Raw genomic sequence first — 16,990 nt, 5'->3', positions numbered from 1 at the left:
ATTGGATGGGGTCTCTAGGGGTGGCCCAGGAGATGCCAATATGCAGCCAGGGTTGGGTCCACTGGTGTGAAGCAACCACTTCAAAATATTTGCAGGACATCACCTTGTACCTCTGAGATCATGTTTGTTCACCCTTCTCCTTGCAAGGGGGTAGAAACATCATCACTGATGAGGACAGGGTCTCTGTCAGTGGAAGAAGAGAGAGCCACAGCAAACTAGACCCCCGCTCCAACCCCTCAACCTGGCCGAATTCTCACTCCAAAAGCACCAAGTGTAACATCCGCAAACCCTCTTTTTGTACAGTCAACTGCTTGGACCAGCATGCTCGGAAGTCCCCCGAGAGCGTTGCTTTGATCTGGGAGCGCGATGAGCCTGGAACGGAAGTGAGGATCACCTACAGGTACTGTGTGCCCTCGAATGTTCAAGGTGCGAGGGAGGAGCCCAGCCCAGTCCTGTATGCTGAGTCTGGCTGTCAGGGAGGGGCCATCTGAGTCTCAAGGAGTGCATTTTGGCTTTGCAAGTGCTCTCTTATCCAGGAAAAGTAAATGTGAACGCAAGCAGAATGAAACACAGTAAAAGCCGGTCTAGCCTGCCTGGCCACACTCTCAGCGCCTTGTGAGGATGGGACAATAAATAAAATCGTCTTTAGAAGAGTTGTTTTGTTTTTAAGCTGATCTTTTTAGTCTCTGATTCCTTAAGCAGATTCTACGTGCCAAGCATGCTTCAGATGCTGTGTGCTTTGGGGGATCTGCACTGGCCTTCCCCAAGCTGCTTCCTGTAGGGGCTGCTGTGTTGGTGCAGCACCTTGGTTCTCCATGCAAACCCCGTTTGCCTGAAGCTCACCTTACCCTTACAGAGATGCCGCAGGCCCACTGTGCCCCTAAACTGTGAGTTCCTAAGTCCCCATCACACACAATCATCGAGCGTGATTACTCTCCTGGGGGCAGCTCCAGGGTCTTCTTGTCCAATTACTTAGCAAGTCTTCACTGGGTGCCTTCATGTCAGTATGGGCTGGGGTATGTTGCAGTAACAAACAATCCCCAAGCACATGGCAGAGCGTGGCTGGGTGGCCACTGTGAGCTGAATAGTCAGGAAGGCTTCTTGGAGGAGGCACGTTCCAGCTGAGGTCCTGTGGGCCAAGAGGAGCAGCCCTGAGAAGACAGGGGCAGACGTGGTGCAGGGGTCTCAGAGGTAGAGGGAAGGTGCACGTGGCTGGGACATAGGAGCGAGGGGACGTGGAGGAGGAGCATTCCGACAGGCAGGTCCGCACTGGGCAGCCTGAGAGCAGCGGTCACTGCTCTGCCACTCGGGTGACCTGGGGGCGAAGGGGCACTTGTAGTTTCCTGTTTGTTTCTTGAACTCTAATTTTATCACAGACCAAATTCACCAAACCTGCTAAAACCGTGCTCATGCTGACTTTTGGAGGCAGACGAGTGATGCTAGTGGATCTGCTGCGGCTCCCGGTGGGCCCTGTCCTGCTCGTTCCTCCCCTCGGCCCCCAGGAGCCCTCAGGCCCATCACAGCTCCACCAGCCTCGGCCAGGGCTCCTTTGCTGACCCGTCTCCCCCACCGGCCAGACTAACAGCCTATACAGCATGCATTTCTTATCTCTAGCCCCTGGTTGCAGATGCCGTGTGGCCCATAGGCCAGCAGCATTCTTCTGCCCGGGAGCCTTGGGCCCCACTGGACAACTGAGCGGCCCCCCCAGGTGGCCCCTGCACACTGGAGTGTGCTTGGCTCTGAAGACCCAAGCTGCTGCAGCCGCCCCTCGCCACGGTGGGCCCAGCTCCATTTGCCTGCGAACAAAGCCCCTTCTGAGAAGGAACTTGAGGCTGCTGCCCCGGGAGTAGTTCTTCAGTAAAAGATGAAAACCCTCTGTTGGGGGTCGGGGGCTAAGGAGCTAACTGGACACCTGGAGGTCCGGCAGGGAGGGCCCAGCCATGGCACTCCCCGAAGGGCCAGTTTCTCTCCATCAGTCTCTCAGGTGTGCCTGGACCCTGGGGCAGGCGGGTTGTGTGCCACGCCCCCTCGGCTGGACACTGCCCGTGGGAGCACTGAGTGTGTGCTAAGTAGCGGTTCGGTCTGTGAGCGGGGCTGGAGCCCTGTGGAGACGTGTGGTTAAACATAAACCATGTGAGAATTCTCAGGACCACAGCCAGCCTGTGGAAGCTAAGGACAGCTTCAGGTCCATGACACTGAAATGGCCCTGGCAAAGTACTTATTACTCTGTCTCTAAAAATAAACGGGCTGGTCGCAGGGGCTCATGCCGGTAATCCCAGCACTTTGGGATGGTGAGGATCACTTGAGGACGGTGGGTGGATCGCTTGAGGTCAGGAGTTTGAGACCAACCTGGCCAACATGGTGAAACCCTGTCACTACTAAAAATACAAAAATTAGTTGGGTGTGGTGATGTGCGCCTGTAGTCCCAGCTACTTGGGAGGCTGAAGCAGGAGAACTGCTTGAACCTGGGAGGTGGATGTTGCAGTGAGCCAAGATTGTACCACTGCACTCCATCCTGGGTGACAGAGCCAGACTCCATCTCAAAAATACAAATAAAAATACAAATAAAAATAAAAATAAATTGACTTCTTCTAAAATGGTTTGCAGACTTTAGCCAGGCTTAGTACCAGGTGACCATTTCTATTTACTGTTTGAGTGAAAAGTGTTACCTGTAATTGCAGCTAGTATTTGAGGGATGTGAGTTGCTCATTGTCCTGGTCAGGCTAGGTTTCTGATGTGAGGTTTTCTTCTTCCTTTCTCTGAGGAAAGCCCCCAGACATTGGCACTGGTTGTCCTCCTGACAGACACATCACTGCCACTGAACACAGTGCTTTTCTGCCCATGGGCCTTGTGCCACAGCACTCGAGGTGCCTAGGATGGTTGCAGGCCTCCTCAGCTGGAAGATCTATGTCCAGACTAGCAGCCTGGGCCCTTTAAAGAAACCCCGTGGGGCTGGTAGAGGTTGGGACGCTGGTGCCGATGCAGGAAGCTTGCAGGCAGTGAGGAAGTCTGTGTGTTACAATCCCAGGTGACCTGGCAAGGGAAACCTCCCGACTCTGACCCCCACCGTGACCTTAGGCACAGGTGACGCTGGGTCAGCACGGGCAGATGCAGCCCTGGGATGGGTGCCCATGGCCTTTACCCTGCAAGTGGAGGATTTGCAATCCCTGCTTCCCCAGGTCCTCTGGGGTGCAGGGTCAGCAGAAAGAGGCCCGTTCTAGTTCTAGTTCAGTACCATCCTGCTGCTGGCCTGTGACCTTGTGCAGCTCCCTAATCTCCCCGGGTGTGACTTTCCCATCTGTACACCCAGGGTAATTATCACAATGGAGATGACTGTAAAGTAGGCACAGGGAGATGACAGCCTGAATGCACTAGCAAGTAAGAATAGCCGTGATAATGATGTAGCTGCTATTTATTGAGTACTCACTGGATTCTGGAGCTGTTTTCAGCATTGTAACTGGGCAGCAAGGTTGGACCTCGTGCTGGCTGGCTGCAGGGCTTGGGGAGGAGGAGCCCCTCCCCTGCCACGGTTTTGCCCCGCTTCCTCCTTCACAAGTGCAGTCCTCACTTCCCACTGGGAGGTGAAGGGCTCAGCCTGGGACGTCTGCACCCATCTCCCAGGGCAGTCTGCCACCCGACTCCAGGGTCCCAGCTCCATTTCCAGCCTTCCTCTGCCCGGAGCCAGCTGAGGCAGCCCTTCTCCCCTGGTGAGCCAGCAGGCTGAAAGCCCAGAGCAGGACAGTGCCTGCCAGAGGCTGTAGGCCTGGTGGCCCCAAGGCTGTGGGGCCAGGCAGCACTCTGGGAGGGCAGTGGCTCTTTCTGGCTGTTTACCTGCACTTCTCCAGCAGGTGCCCATTTTATTTTATTTTTAATTATTGATTTTGAAGCAGGGGCTCAAAAATGTCACCCAGGCTGGAGTGTAGTGGTGCTGTCACAACTCACTGTAGCCTTGACCTCCTGGGCTCAAGTGATTCTCCTGCCTCAGCCTCCCAATAGCTTGGTGTGTGCCACCAAGCCTAAGCTTTTTATTTTTTGTAGAGATGGAGTCTCGCTATGCTGTCCAGGTTGGTCTGGAACTCCTGGGTTGGAGTGACTGCCCACCTTGGCCTCCCAAGTACTGGGATTGCAGGCGTGAGCCACCGCGCCTGGCCGGTGCCTGTTTTAGAAGACTGTCCTTCACACTGTAGTTCACATGGGCAGGTTCTAGAGACCCTGGGGGGTGGCCATGTGGAGAAATGCAAGTTCCTCTCTTTCGGAAATGCGGTGGCCCAGGTAGATGGATGAGGCTTTGAGATGGCTGCTGCCTAGCTGGTGTGTTTCTCCCTGCCTGGAGCCTGAAGCCTGGAACCTGGAGTCTGGGCCAGGAATTCCCAGGCTAGGGTTGGACTCCAGGTGCAGGAAGCAGCCTGAGGCCCTGTGCAGGTCCAGATCTTCTCAGCCAGCAGGGTGTGCCCTCACACAGAGGAGAGAGCGGACTGTGGGTGCCAGGCTGGGGGTGCCTGCAGAGCCTCCAAATCAGTGAACCTCTTCTCTGAGGGTCTCTGTAGGGGGGTGTGAACTTGAACTTGAACTTAAATGAGAGCATCTTAAGCCAGAGGACCAAGTTTTAGCTCTGGCTTGTCCTATGGCCTCGGACCCATCCCTCTGGGCTTTGGCGTCCTCATCTGTAAAAGGAGGGATTCGATGGCCCCAGTGTTCCAGCCCTGGCAAGCGTGCGTGAAGCACGGAGGAGCAGAGCTTGCCCCGACTCTGTGAGGAAGCACAGGCATCGTGTGCCGCTCTGGGAGCTGTTTCCCTGTGGAAACTCCCGCTGGTGGGGGTGATTTCTGTGGCTGTTCCTTCCTGGCCTTTTTATTGGGTGGGGTCGTGCACAGTGAGAAATCCCTGACCAGAGGAGCAGAGGGGATGTCAGGCCTCCCCCAACCCCACCTACCTCAGAGTCCCAGGGAGCTGAGGGAGGCTTTCTCCCTGGGTGTGCTGTGCTGGGCTGGGCATGGGGCTTTACTGCGAATCTGTGCAGCCTGGCACCTGATGCAGAGGCCTGCAGGGCTGTGCATGACAGGGCCTGGCCGTTCACCCTAGGGAGAGGGAGCTGCCACACACTCCAGCTGTGGTGGGGCGGGGACTGAGCCTGGGGCCACCTCTCCGAGAGGCTTGTTTCTGTTGTCGGCCCTGGATGTCTTCGAACACAGCCATTTCGGGGGGTCACAGAAGTGGCTGGTCCCTTGTGGGGAGCAGGAAACAGGAAGTCCTGTCACAGACACTTAGGTGGAGAAGGCTTTGTGGAGGGTTGAGTTTTGAGAGGCAGAGGAAGGGGAAGTGTGGTGAAGGCAGGAGTGGGGGACTGGTGAGGACATGGCACGGGGAGGAGCCAGGGTCTGGGAAGTGGTGGAGGCGGGAGGCTGTGCCCTGCCTGCCCTGTCCCTGGCAGGGTGAGGGGCCAGGGCCCAGGACCTGGTGGAGGCAGGAGGCTGTTCTCTGCCCAGCCTGACCCTGGCTGTGGACCTAGAGCCTGTCACTCCACCTCTCCCACCCTTGGTTTTCTCATTTGCAAAATGCAGTCACACTTCTCCTCCACTGGGCTGCTGGGCATGGAGAGGGGCATGTGGGATGAAAACCAGAGGGGTGTCTGGAGGATGAGGGTCCGTTTCAGCTGCAGGTCAGGGCCAGGTGAAGGAAGGCCAGCAAAGGGTTTCAGATTTGAAGAAGGGCAGGACATGGGTGGCCCCATGGCTGCTGGGGCCGAGAGTGGGTGGGTGGTGATTTCAGGGGTGACGGTACTCAGCGGGACTTTGCCTGGGAGGACATGTACATCAGCTAAAATGTGCCCCCTCCCCATGTCCCTAGTGGGTGACCCTTGCCCCTTGCTCTTCTGCTCACCTCCCAAGTTAATTACCCTAGTGAGCACACGCCCTTATTAAAACATCAGGGCAGCTGGGGGAGGATCCTAACTCACGGGAGGCTGTGGGGGAACAGCCTCGTTGACCCGTGTGTGACACAGCGGCTGTCGTGGAAGGCAAACTCGGTGTGGTCTGTGGGGCTCCCATGGTGGGGTGAGGTGTGGAGTCCCGGCCTAGCTGCCCCACCTGAGAGGAGGGTGCCCGGGCAGCCTCTGAGACTTGGGCTGGGACCCTTGGTCTGGAATCTGCACGCTACAGCCAGAATCTGATAGGATCCCATGTTACTCGGGATGGGCTGTTTTTGAAGCAGCATCCACCTTTCCTCCAGCCCCAGGCTGCGGCTGCTGCCACTGGAATATTTGGGGTCTTCCTACGCACGCTGCCTGTGCTCCCTTGCGTTCTCCTGGGTGCCGAGGTCCTGGCACGTCGTAGTTTAGAGAGGCCCCATCTTCAGACTGCAGCACAGTGACCCACACTGAGGGAGTTTATGTCCACAGAGACCTCTTTGTTGGGGACAGGGCCTTTCTGAGAATTCTCTGGGGCACAGTGCGCCGAGGTTTAACTCGAGGGGCACGCACACGAGCAAATGCCTGCCGTGGAGCTGGATCCTGGCTTTTGTGATCCCTTGCTACCATGCAGGGGCCTTTGGGGATAGCCCAGTTCTGGGATGGGAAGGAACAGCTGACTGAGGGGAGGCGTGGGAGCTAGCGGGTGATGGTGAGGAGGTGGGGGAGGGGCGTGGGCTGGTGGGGGCACAGCCTCCCTAGGGGGAGGGCCACGCTTGGAGATGAGTCTTCGAGGACCAGGACACGGCTTTGTGGCTCCTGTTTTACATTTTCCCTCCTGCTTCTGCAGGCACTAGGCAGGGGGTAAGTGACTCGCAGCTTTGCTGTGGGCTGCACTGTGGGGTCCCTCGGTCCTGCCTGTGTCCAGTCCCCACCAGCACAGTGTGGGCAGCACAGAGGCCAGTGGGTGAAACCTTCTCACCTGCCCAGAACTGCAGCTCAGCTCAGCTCACCCCCATCCCTTCCCCATGGGGGGGCTACATCTTCATTCCCAAGTTCCTGTCCTTGACACTGCCTCCTCCCCTGCTAGGCAGACACAGAGTGAAGGTGTCACCATGGGTTAGATGTGGGGTCCAGTGCACAGAATGGAAACCAAAGCCCATTCAGTAGCGAGTGTGCCCCTGTGGCAGGGTGCCCAGTGCAGCCCCGGATAGGGGACGGCAGTGGGGTGAGGACGGACTAGACCTCCCAGCTGGCCCAGGAACCCCTAATTCCTGGTAATGGGCCTGCACACAAGGCCTTGGATGGATGGGGCACCAGCCCTCCATCCTCCTCAAGTCACCTGATGTCTCCTTGGTGTCCAGTCTGGCCTTGCCACTCTTACCCTGCCTCCATGGGTCTGACTTTGGGCAGGAGCTGACACCAAGGATCTCATTTCATATTGATGTTTGCTTGGGACCCTGATTTTTAAAGCTGGGGACTCTGGTATCAACAGAGCTTTAGGAACTTGGGAGTTCATGCAGCTGAAAAGGTCCCCCAGCTCTGGCTGTGGTGGATGTATTGAGGAGTCTATAGTCCTATCAGAAGTGGAGTTCAGTTGTGAATGGGACCCCTGGGCTCTGTGGCTGAGGCTTCTGGCCCTCCACACACCTCTAAATAAACATTGTCCTGGTGTGCCCAGGCTGAACTCTGCTGTATGCAGACAGGATGCCCTGTTGCTGGCCAGGGCCATGTCTTCCAGGTGTCTGGGGCCTCAGAGGACCAGCAGACACTCATCAGACACTGACACCAGCTGGGGCTTAAGGGGCTCATGCCAGAGGACTCCAGGACCCCTTGTGCAGGGTTCAGGGACTGAGGGCCGGCTGCCAGAGGAGGTAGGGTCAAAGGCTGTGGAGTTACTGGTGCCAGGACAGGGGGTGGTGGCACGGTGCTGCTGGCCTCTTGGAACAGGGGCCTCCCCTGTCATTCTTTCTTCTGACCCTCCCCATGGCTGTCTTGACCTCATTTGAACATGGTGACAGTAGGGGGTCGGGATGGGTGGGGGCTTGACAATTTCCCACCAACAAATCCAGTCTAGTTCCCCTGAGAAGCCTGGAGAGAGGTTTCAGGGCCATTGGCAGATATGGTGAATGTGTCTGCCCCCTGTTTGGGCCAGCACAGTCCCACTCTTCCTGCTGGTTCTGCGTGGACGAAGCCTTTAGGGGAACAGCCTCGACCAAGGGAGGGAGGCCATGTGGACAGGGAATTCAGAAGTGGTCATGTGGGATCTTCTCAGACATGAACGTCTTCAGGAATTCCTCGTGGTCTCCAAACATGCCAGGGAAATCGCCAGGCAGCTTTAGCAACTGTGTCACTCTGGTTGGAATTTACAGCTCTGATTTCCAGCTGCAGGCCATGCCTCAGAGTCCCCTGGGGAGGGTTTCTAGTGAGACAGTACCCAGGCCTTGCTTGGGCCATTCTGAGTTTCTGGGAAGGCCCTGGGAATCTGTATTTGAAAATGCATCCCCGGGAATGCTGCTGCAATGGCTTGTCAGAAATCTGTCAGGATTTACTGTTCTTTTAAGTGGAAAGGGAGTTTAGGCAGGGTGCTTCCAAATCCCTGGGAGGTAGGAGGAGCAGCCTCTGGAAGGACCCTCAGCCCTGACCTCTGGCACAATCAGAAGGGCCTCCAGAGACCTCACGGGCACTGCCGAGTTTCCAAACACACTGCTGCAGCTTCGGTCCAGGGCTCAGGAAACCACCGTTGCTGCTGGTTTACCTGTGTCTCGGCACCCTCACAGCGAGCGGGGCTGCCCCAGGAAACCCAGCATCCTCTAGCCGCTCTGCACAGCAGCAGAGCAGCAGCACGCCTTGCAGCCGCTCCCATGCGCAGCTGTCTGATGCAAGCTGATTCACAGGCAGAACCTCGGGAGCAAGGGTGACTCTGGTGGAGGATGCCAGGCTGGCGAAGATCTGGAGGGAGAAGACGCTGTGGTGACCACAGGCAATTCTAGGCCAGCGGGTGGGTTGTGGAACCTGACTGGGCTGACACCTGGGCTCCACAACCCACTGTTAGGGCAGGAGGATCCCACCTGTACCTTCTTGGATCCCAGGCCACTCGAATGGAGTCTGGCGTCCTTCCTCCTCATGCAGGTGACCAAACCCTCAAAGTCACTCCAGTGTGCAAAGGCCTTTGGCCACCACAGCTGTTCAAAATCTGCTGTAACTAACAGGCTCTGGTCTTCACCCTGATGTATTTATTCCACCCACGGTGGCCCATCTCATGTGGATTCCCTGTAGGCCAGCCCGTTTTCAACAAGAACAGTCTTCTATCTTCACATTAGAAACCCATTAGTTTTTTGGACTTCACAACTAAATTGTGGGACAGTTTTCCAGGCTAACATTTTGTATGGTTTCTGGCATGTTTTCCTGGTGCGAATGGGGCCACTTTTGTGGAAGGGCTCCCCTCCCAAAGGGGTATTCTGCCTGGTGCGGATTCCAGCATCCCTGGGGTAGTGCCTTTGAACGGGGATGAGCTGCAAGGCCACGTGCGGTGGCCTGGGGACAAGGGCTGCCATGGAGAGTCTGTGGGCGTGCTCTCAGCCCGTGGCCTTATGCCCGGGAGTACGGTGCCATCTGTGGAAGCCCAGCCCTGAGCTTATGCAGACCCTCCATGCCATCTTAAACCCAGGGTCAGAGGGACTGTGGCCTGGAGGTCACACGGGGTGGGCTGAAAAAGCTGCATGCTTTTGCTTCTCACCTTCCTTCCAAATTAACAGGTTTTTTTTGTTTTGTTTTGTTTTGTTTTTTTTGAGACGGAGTCTTGCTCTGTCACCCAGGCTGGAGTACAGTGGCGCAATCTCGGCTCACTGAAAGCTCCGCCTCCTGGGTTCACGCCATTCTCCTGCCTCAGCCTCCTGAGTAGCTGGGACTACAGGCACCTGCCACCTCGCCCGGCTAATTTTTTGTATTTTTAATAGAGACAGGGTTTCACCGTGTTAGCCAGGATGGTCTCAATCTCCTGACTTCGTGATCCACCCGCCTTGGCCTCCCAAAGTGCTGGGATTATAGGCATGAGCCACTGCGCCCGGCCAAATTAACAGGTTTTTATTAGCAATTACTTATCATTAAATGAATAATTATTCAATAAAAGGAATGAAATCATAAATTATTAACAATTATTGTTTTATAAAGGGGAAAATTAGTTCAAGTGAACTTTAAGGGTGGCCTGGGGTGGGGCATCTGGGCAGCTTCTGGGGTGTGGCTGCAAAGAGAGAGGAGGAGGCTGCCCCTGGGGCTGGGTGGTTTGGGTATTGGGGCTGCAGGCTCCCAGGCTGGGGCTAGTGTCAAACGGGCTCTGTGGAGCAGTTGTGTGTGCATATCTTCCTTGTGCAGTCAGTCCTATCAGGAGCCGAGAATCAGCGGTGGAAATATTTGCACCATGATCACTGGCAAATGTTATAAGTCAAGGCTTCTTTTGCAGAGAAACTGGCTGTTATCCAGCACAGCACTGGGGAGCAGGAGCCTCCTGTTCTTTGGAGGAGTTTGATGCTTCTCTAGGCTGCTGCCAAGAGGCAAGGAAAGTCGCTGGGCCCGAGGCAGGTATGCCAAGTGGCTGTACTCTCTGGATTTCCACCTGTGTGGCTGTGTCTGTGAACTTCCCCTCCAGGGCTTACTCTCCTCCAGGTGTTAATCTGGAATGTTGTGTGGACTCCCAGGAAAGCCTGATAAATAGAAGGACCCCCAACCTGCGTCCAGGCTCTGGAGCGTTCTGTGTGAAGTTGGCTGCCCTGTGTTGTGCTGTGTCTGTGGCAGCCGAATGGGCTCTGGTAGAGCCATTCAGAGAGACGGAACAGAGGGCATGTGGGGTGTGCAAACTTGGAGTGGGACCTGAAAAATCTCCTGTGGTTTTTTTTTAACCACAGGGGAAAGTGAATGTTTACAGAATGTTAAAACCTACATCCCTTTCCAAATTCCACAAGGGAAAGGACTCACTTCTGTGGCTTTCTCCCAGGAGGTAAACAAGTCTGTCCAGCCAGGGGCGAATGTTCTGCCAGGGCACCAGCTGTTCTCGGGGCTGGCTTCCAGGACTCCAGTCCCCCAGTGTGCTCTTGTCCTGGGCTGCCAGCCTGCAGGAGCTTCCAGAGTTCTTCAGGCATTGACACCTGGTTCCCGCAGTCATGTGAGCTGGGCTTTCTGTCTGGAAGGGAAAGAACTTCCTTTCCAGAGACAAGACTTGGGCCAAAGGCCAAGTGCTGAGGTCGAAGGGAAAACCAGGCGTTAACAGGAATGAGGACAGAGCTTCTCTGGAGTCTGGCCTGGTACTTTAGTCCTACAAGGCTTTCTTAGAAGCTGACTGCATCCTGGGCTCTGGTTAGAGGAGAAAAGAGAAACTAAGGATGTGGGATTTGACCTGCCTGTGCCTGGGGAGGCATGCCCTGGGCAGGTGGCCCTGAATGAGGAGCCAAACACTGAATGATGAAGGAAAACGCCATTCCACACCCACCCTCGGCCCTGTCCTCCATTCTGGGGACAAGAAGAAAGGCTCGATTGAACCCCCATGCGTGTGGGGACTTTGGGCACTTCTCTTGCTAACTTTCCCTTTTGAATGAGAATCAGCCTCAGGTTCATTCTTAGAATAAATTTATATTAAAACAGTGAACTAACTCAAGAAAAATGTTACATGAATAATTATAGCATTGGCAGATGGCAAATCTTTTGAAGTTTGGGAGCCTTTGCAATAGGAGTGGTTCTGATACTGAGGAGCTGGCTGACAGCAAGGCCCCTGGAGCTGGGCCTGGGTTTGAATCCTGCCCTGACTCCTTCAGCTGAATAGCCTTGAGAAAGTGGCCCAACTTCTCTATGCCTCAATTTCCTCATCAGGAAAGTGAAGAAGGGAAGGGGAGCTCAGAGCCTATGGGCTGCTGTGAGGGTTAAGTGGGTTCTCCATGGGAACCTGCTCTGTGGGAGCAGCCCTGGGTACAGGATACTTGCTTGATAGCTGTTCTGTCCTTGTTCCATGAGATGGGGCTGTGAACTGAGGGTGGGGTGAGGGCAAGTGGGAGGAGGGGCAGGGGAGGGAATACCCCCTGGATGCAGAGGAGGTAGGAGGCCATGGGCCTGGAGAGGAGGTTTCCTGTGCTGGTAGTGGTAGGCAATCATGGCTGGAGAAGCTTGGGTAGCCAGCAGGGGGGCAGTGACAGGACGACATGGCAGATGGTGGTAGGCTGTGCAGAGCACGTGGGGTGGACCTGCCTTCCCTCTGGCCTTTTGGAAGCACAGGCCTCAGGCTGAGTGCCTGGAACCCCCAGACTGGCAGCAACCCCAACTGTAGGAGGCTCTGCATCCTTCTCAGATCTACTCCCGCCCTCAGCACCTGCCTTGGGGGCATGGAGCAGGCAGGCTGTGTAGGTGAGGGCTTCCTGCAAGGCATTCACACAGCTGAGGTGCAGGTGCCCTGAGCCGGCGACACGGAGACTGCAGCTTCCATAAGGCAAACCAGCATTTTGCACCTGCCCTCCTGAGAAGGAGGTGCCTGAGGTGCCCACCTTTCTTAAAGGTCCATCAGTGTTCAATAATTCTCTTTTTCCCATGTCTTGTATTTTCTGCAGTCATTATGGCCGCTGTTTACAGGTCACCTTCAAAGGTGCCTGCAACTTCATATTTGGTCTCCACGACCACCTTGGTAGTGGGTCCTATTATTAGGCCATTTCACAGATGAGACAATTCAGGCCCCAGTGGTGTGGGGGGCTGTGTTGGGAACCCTGCTCTCTGATCAGTCATTGTTTGGCCTCCCGTGAGACTCCTGAGTGATAAACTTGCAGGTTCAGCACTTTCCACAGAGTCTAGCAAAACCTCAGGGAAGAGACTTTCACTTTCCATAAGGAATTTAGAACACACATAGCTTCAGTGATCTTGTTACTGGCTGAGCTGGCATCACTACTAGCAACTCAGCTCATGTCTCCTGGGGGCCCTCGCTGTGCCTGGGCCCCCCTTGGCCCAGGGGACCATTCATGTTCAAGTGCGGCTGCCACTTTATGTTTTCATGGCAGCTTCTCTTTGCTAAATGTCATGGTCATGACATCAAATAATGACGTGAGAAATTTCATACTTGGTTTATGATCCCTGCTAGCTGACTTCCTGGTCTTCTGTTCTCTCAGTGGTAGTAAAGAGCAGAGTGAGCAAATCTTACCACCATTGAATGACAGTCAGTGGCTACAGTAATGTCAGGGCCAGAGGAGGCTGCCAGGAGGGAAGGAGTCTGTTCACCAGGCCTGGGTCCATGAGATGCGAGCTGGCCATCCATGCTTTGCGTGGCCTTCCACGCTCCTCCTGCGTGAGAAGGGGTCAGCCTCGCCAGGCTTCCCTTCCCTAAGGCTGATCCTTTCTTCTCTTACTACGAATATGTTCCTGACACAGCATGCTGAAGAAAATATCAAATTCTAGAGACAGCATAGGAATGTCCTTTCAAGTTTTGGATCTAGACCATGGAGTTGGCCTTCCCCAGCCCCCATCAGCACCGGTGCTTGGAGAGAAGTGACTGAGCCCGAGGAAATGCTTTGTGTCTGTCAGAGGCCTTCACATATCAAGACAATTACCTGGGTTTACTTCCCTTATTGGCAGAAGAAAATGAAACGTTTCTGTAGGCTGGTTTCTCAGAGGGGGTTCCTTCCCGTTTGCTTCTCAGAGCAGCAGCACATCTTCATGCCAGCGTGATGCAAGGTGACAGCAGCCTAGCCCCTCAGGGGAAGGAGGACACAGGGTGTCTGCAGGGTGGGTGTCGCTCTTGGTGGAGGTCCTTCCCACTTCATGCTCACCTGCTGCGCCCATTTGCTCAACAAATATTTATTGAGTACCTTATATGAGCTAGGTGGATGCCAGGAGGAAGGCAATAAGCAAAACCCAGATCTCTACCCAAGCAGACCTTGTACTTGATGGACAACAAAGAAGTCTGTTAGCTAGTGTTTATTTCATGAATACTGAGTGCCAGAATAATTGTAAGCAATAAACAATCATGCATTCTCAATTTCTTTCTTTTCTTTCTTTCTTTCCTTCCTTTCTTTCTTTCTTCTTTTTTTTTTTTGACAGAGTCTAGCTCTGTCACCCAGGCTGCAGTGCAGTGATGGGATCTCAGTTCACTGCAATCTCCACCTCCTGGGTTCAAGCGATTCTCCTGCCTCAGCCTCCCAAGTAGCTGGGATTCAGACATGCAGCACCACGCCTGGCTAATTTCTGTATTTTTAGTAGACACAGGGTTTTGCTATGGTTGGCCAGGCTGGTCTTAAACTCCTGACCTCAAGTGATCTGCCTGCCTCAGCCTCCCAAAATGCTTGGATTACAGCTGTGAGCCACTATGCCCAGCCTCAATTTGTTTATTTCTTAAACACGAGAGCACACACAGGACTTACTTATCCTGGGCCTTCATCAGGAAATGTCTAGGAGGAAAAGACACTTTCAATATTAACCGTGACAAAACTAGCTCTGATTGAAAGACAGATGAAAAAATAAATACCAGTGTATTTCTTCCTCTCTTTTCTCTGAACTCTGTTTCCAGCTGTTTCCTGTTTTGGACTAATTTTAAATTCTGAGGCGGGGGGTGGGGGGCAGGGGTGCATTTGTACCTTCTGAGTTCAGGCAGTTATCGTGTTGGTCACAATTACTTGCAGTCAGATTGTATCTTTAGCATTGGATAAAAGTTATTCCCAATTGATGTTAAGAGTTGGTAATAAGTCTTCTTCCTTCCCCAAGGCCAGTCAGCGTTTTCCTAGTGTTAAGCACCAGGAACACGAGGCCACATTTGTATTTTTGTGCACATCATTTGCATACGTCCGCACCAAAAGCTTGACCCGGCAGAGTACACTGCAGACAAACCTAAATATCCTGCTCAGTACCTGAACAACAAGTGTTATATTTCTTCTTGGACTTAAAAGTAAAACTCTAACTCATTTTAGTGACTCAGAAAGCTGCATGTTCCCGTGCTTTGGAAACCCACTAGGGTGCTACATAAGAGGATCCTGCAGGTAGTGAGGAAGCCACTGTTTCCTGCAACTGTAGCCCAAGGCACCAGTCACTGAGTGGCTGCACTATCTTTCTGATACAGAAACAGTAACATTTCGGTTTGTGGAAGTCTGAGAAATTATGAATGTCCAAAAACATGCTTTCAAATAGTTCCTGAGTACTTGGAATGGCAGGATCACTTACTTGAACAACATTTACTTTTCAATGATTTGAAGACCTAGGTTTGCTGACCATATTTTCCAATAATATATGTCTGGAGGATATTACTAATGAAACATGAGAGTTTAAACTTAAAAATCCAGGCTTCAAAAATCGACTGGGTGTGGTGGTTCATGCCTGTAATTCCAGCACTTTGGGAGGCCAAGGCCAGTGGATCACTTGAGGTCAGGAGTTCGGGACCAGCCTGGCCACCATGGTGAAACCTGTCTCTACTAAAAATACAAAAATTAGCTGGGTGTGGTGGTGCACACCTGTAGTCCCAGCTACTCAGGAGGCTGAGGCAGGAGAATCCCTTGAACCTGGGAGGTGGAGGTTGTAGTGAGCGGAGATGGCACCCCTGCACTCCAGTCTGGGTGACAGAGTGAGACTCTATCTCAAAAAAAAAAAAAAAGTCACCTGGAAAGATGGGGAGAAATTGAGATAGAATTAGATTGGGATAAATGGAAGCCTGCTTTAAAAAAACACAAAACATTTCCATGGCCATAATAGGAGCAAGCCCTAGTTAAAGGGCATCTGTTACATGTATTAGGAGTTGGGAGGGTGCAGGTTAGTGACCTCATGTTGAATTTGAGCCACCTGTCAGGTATTTTAAAAATGCATATGGTCGGCCGGGTGCGGTGGCTCACACCTGTAATCCCAGCACCTTGGGAGGCCAAGGCAGGTGGATCACGAGGTCAGGAGATTGAGACCATCCTGGCGAACACTGTGAAACCCCGTCTCTACTAAAAATACAAAAAAATTAGCCAGGCGTGGTGGCGGGCACCTGTAGTCCCAGCCACTCCGGGGGCTGAGGCAGGAGAATGGCATGAACCCAGGGGGCGGAGCTTGCAGTGGGTGGAGATCGCGCCACTGCACTCCAGCCTCGGCAACAGAGCGAGACTCCATCTCAAAAAAAACAAAAAACAAAAAACAAAAAATCCATATGGTCGGCCTGGCGCGGTGGTAGCTCATGCCTGTAATCCCAGCACTTTGGGAGGCCGAGGTGGGTGGATCTCCTGAGGTCGGGAGTTCAAGACCAGCCTGACCAACATGGAGAAACCCCGTCTCTACTGAAAATACAAAATTAGCTGGGCGTGGTGGTGCATGCCTGTAATCCCAACTACTCGGGAGGCTGAGGTGGGAGAATTGTTTGAACCTGGGAGGTGGAGGTTGCAGTGAGCTGAGATCGTGCCATTGCACTCCAGCCTGGGCAACAAGAGCGAAACTCCACCTCAAAAAAAAAAAAAAAAGGTTAAATATAGAATTGAGGTCAAGGGTCTGGGTACCCACATTCAGCTCTGGGCAGGCACCATGAGAATGTGGGGGTCCATTTGGAAGTCTGGGGGTGTCTACTGAGATCGAGTGCCGTCATGGAGGGCTCGACCAGAGAACCTGGGGGAGGAAAAGCTTCCAAGAGGATGAGGGGCAAGGAGTATTCAGGAATTTGAAGGGCTGTCATTGAGAAATTAGATTTATTCTGGGAAGCTTTAAAGGTCTGAGGTAGGACTAAGGGGTGGAGTTTGAAGAGCTGCAAATCTTGGTCCAATTTTTGGTAGACTGTTTCCCTATTAAAGTGACAGAGATGTGGCCCCATGAGGTGAGCTCTGGCAGTGTGATGATTAAGTAGAGGCTGGGCTGCTGTAGGCCAGAATGTGGCTGCCAGATTTCAGAACCCCAAGGAGGCTGCACCGCCTGACGTCCAAGGATCCTTTCCACTTCAAGGTTTATGACCTTGGCAGAGAAAATAGGAAGGGAGAGAGCTCTGAGATTTACCTGGATCAAATCCTTCATCAGGAGCCCCTCCTCTGGACTCAGCAGCAAGAGTGTGAGACTCACCAGACCCTGCCTCAGCTCTTGGGCCCATGTTGAGGCCCCTCAGTCTTCCAGGGA

At 53.6% G+C, this 16,990-nt stretch overlaps 1 protein-coding gene across 1 annotated transcript in view; it reads left to right on the top strand.

The window, feature by feature from the left end:
- The window catches only part of ACSS1 (acyl-CoA synthetase short chain family member 1), a 54,738-nt gene that overhangs the window by 10,073 nt on the left and 27,675 nt on the right, over nt 1-16,990 (top strand). The window contains exon 2 of the mRNA XM_008954723.5: nt 304-400. Within this exon, the coding sequence (XP_008952971.3) occupies nt 304-400 (97 nt within the window). The remainder of the gene's footprint in view (nt 1-303; nt 401-16,990) is intronic.

This window comes from Pan paniscus, chromosome 21 (assembly GCF_029289425.2).
Source record: "Pan paniscus chromosome 21, NHGRI_mPanPan1-v2.0_pri, whole genome shotgun sequence".
NCBI classification, from domain to species: domain Eukaryota; kingdom Metazoa; phylum Chordata; class Mammalia; order Primates; family Hominidae; genus Pan; species Pan paniscus.
The sequence above is the reverse complement of the archived record's forward strand: the minus strand, read 5'-3'. Positions and strand labels throughout refer to the sequence as shown.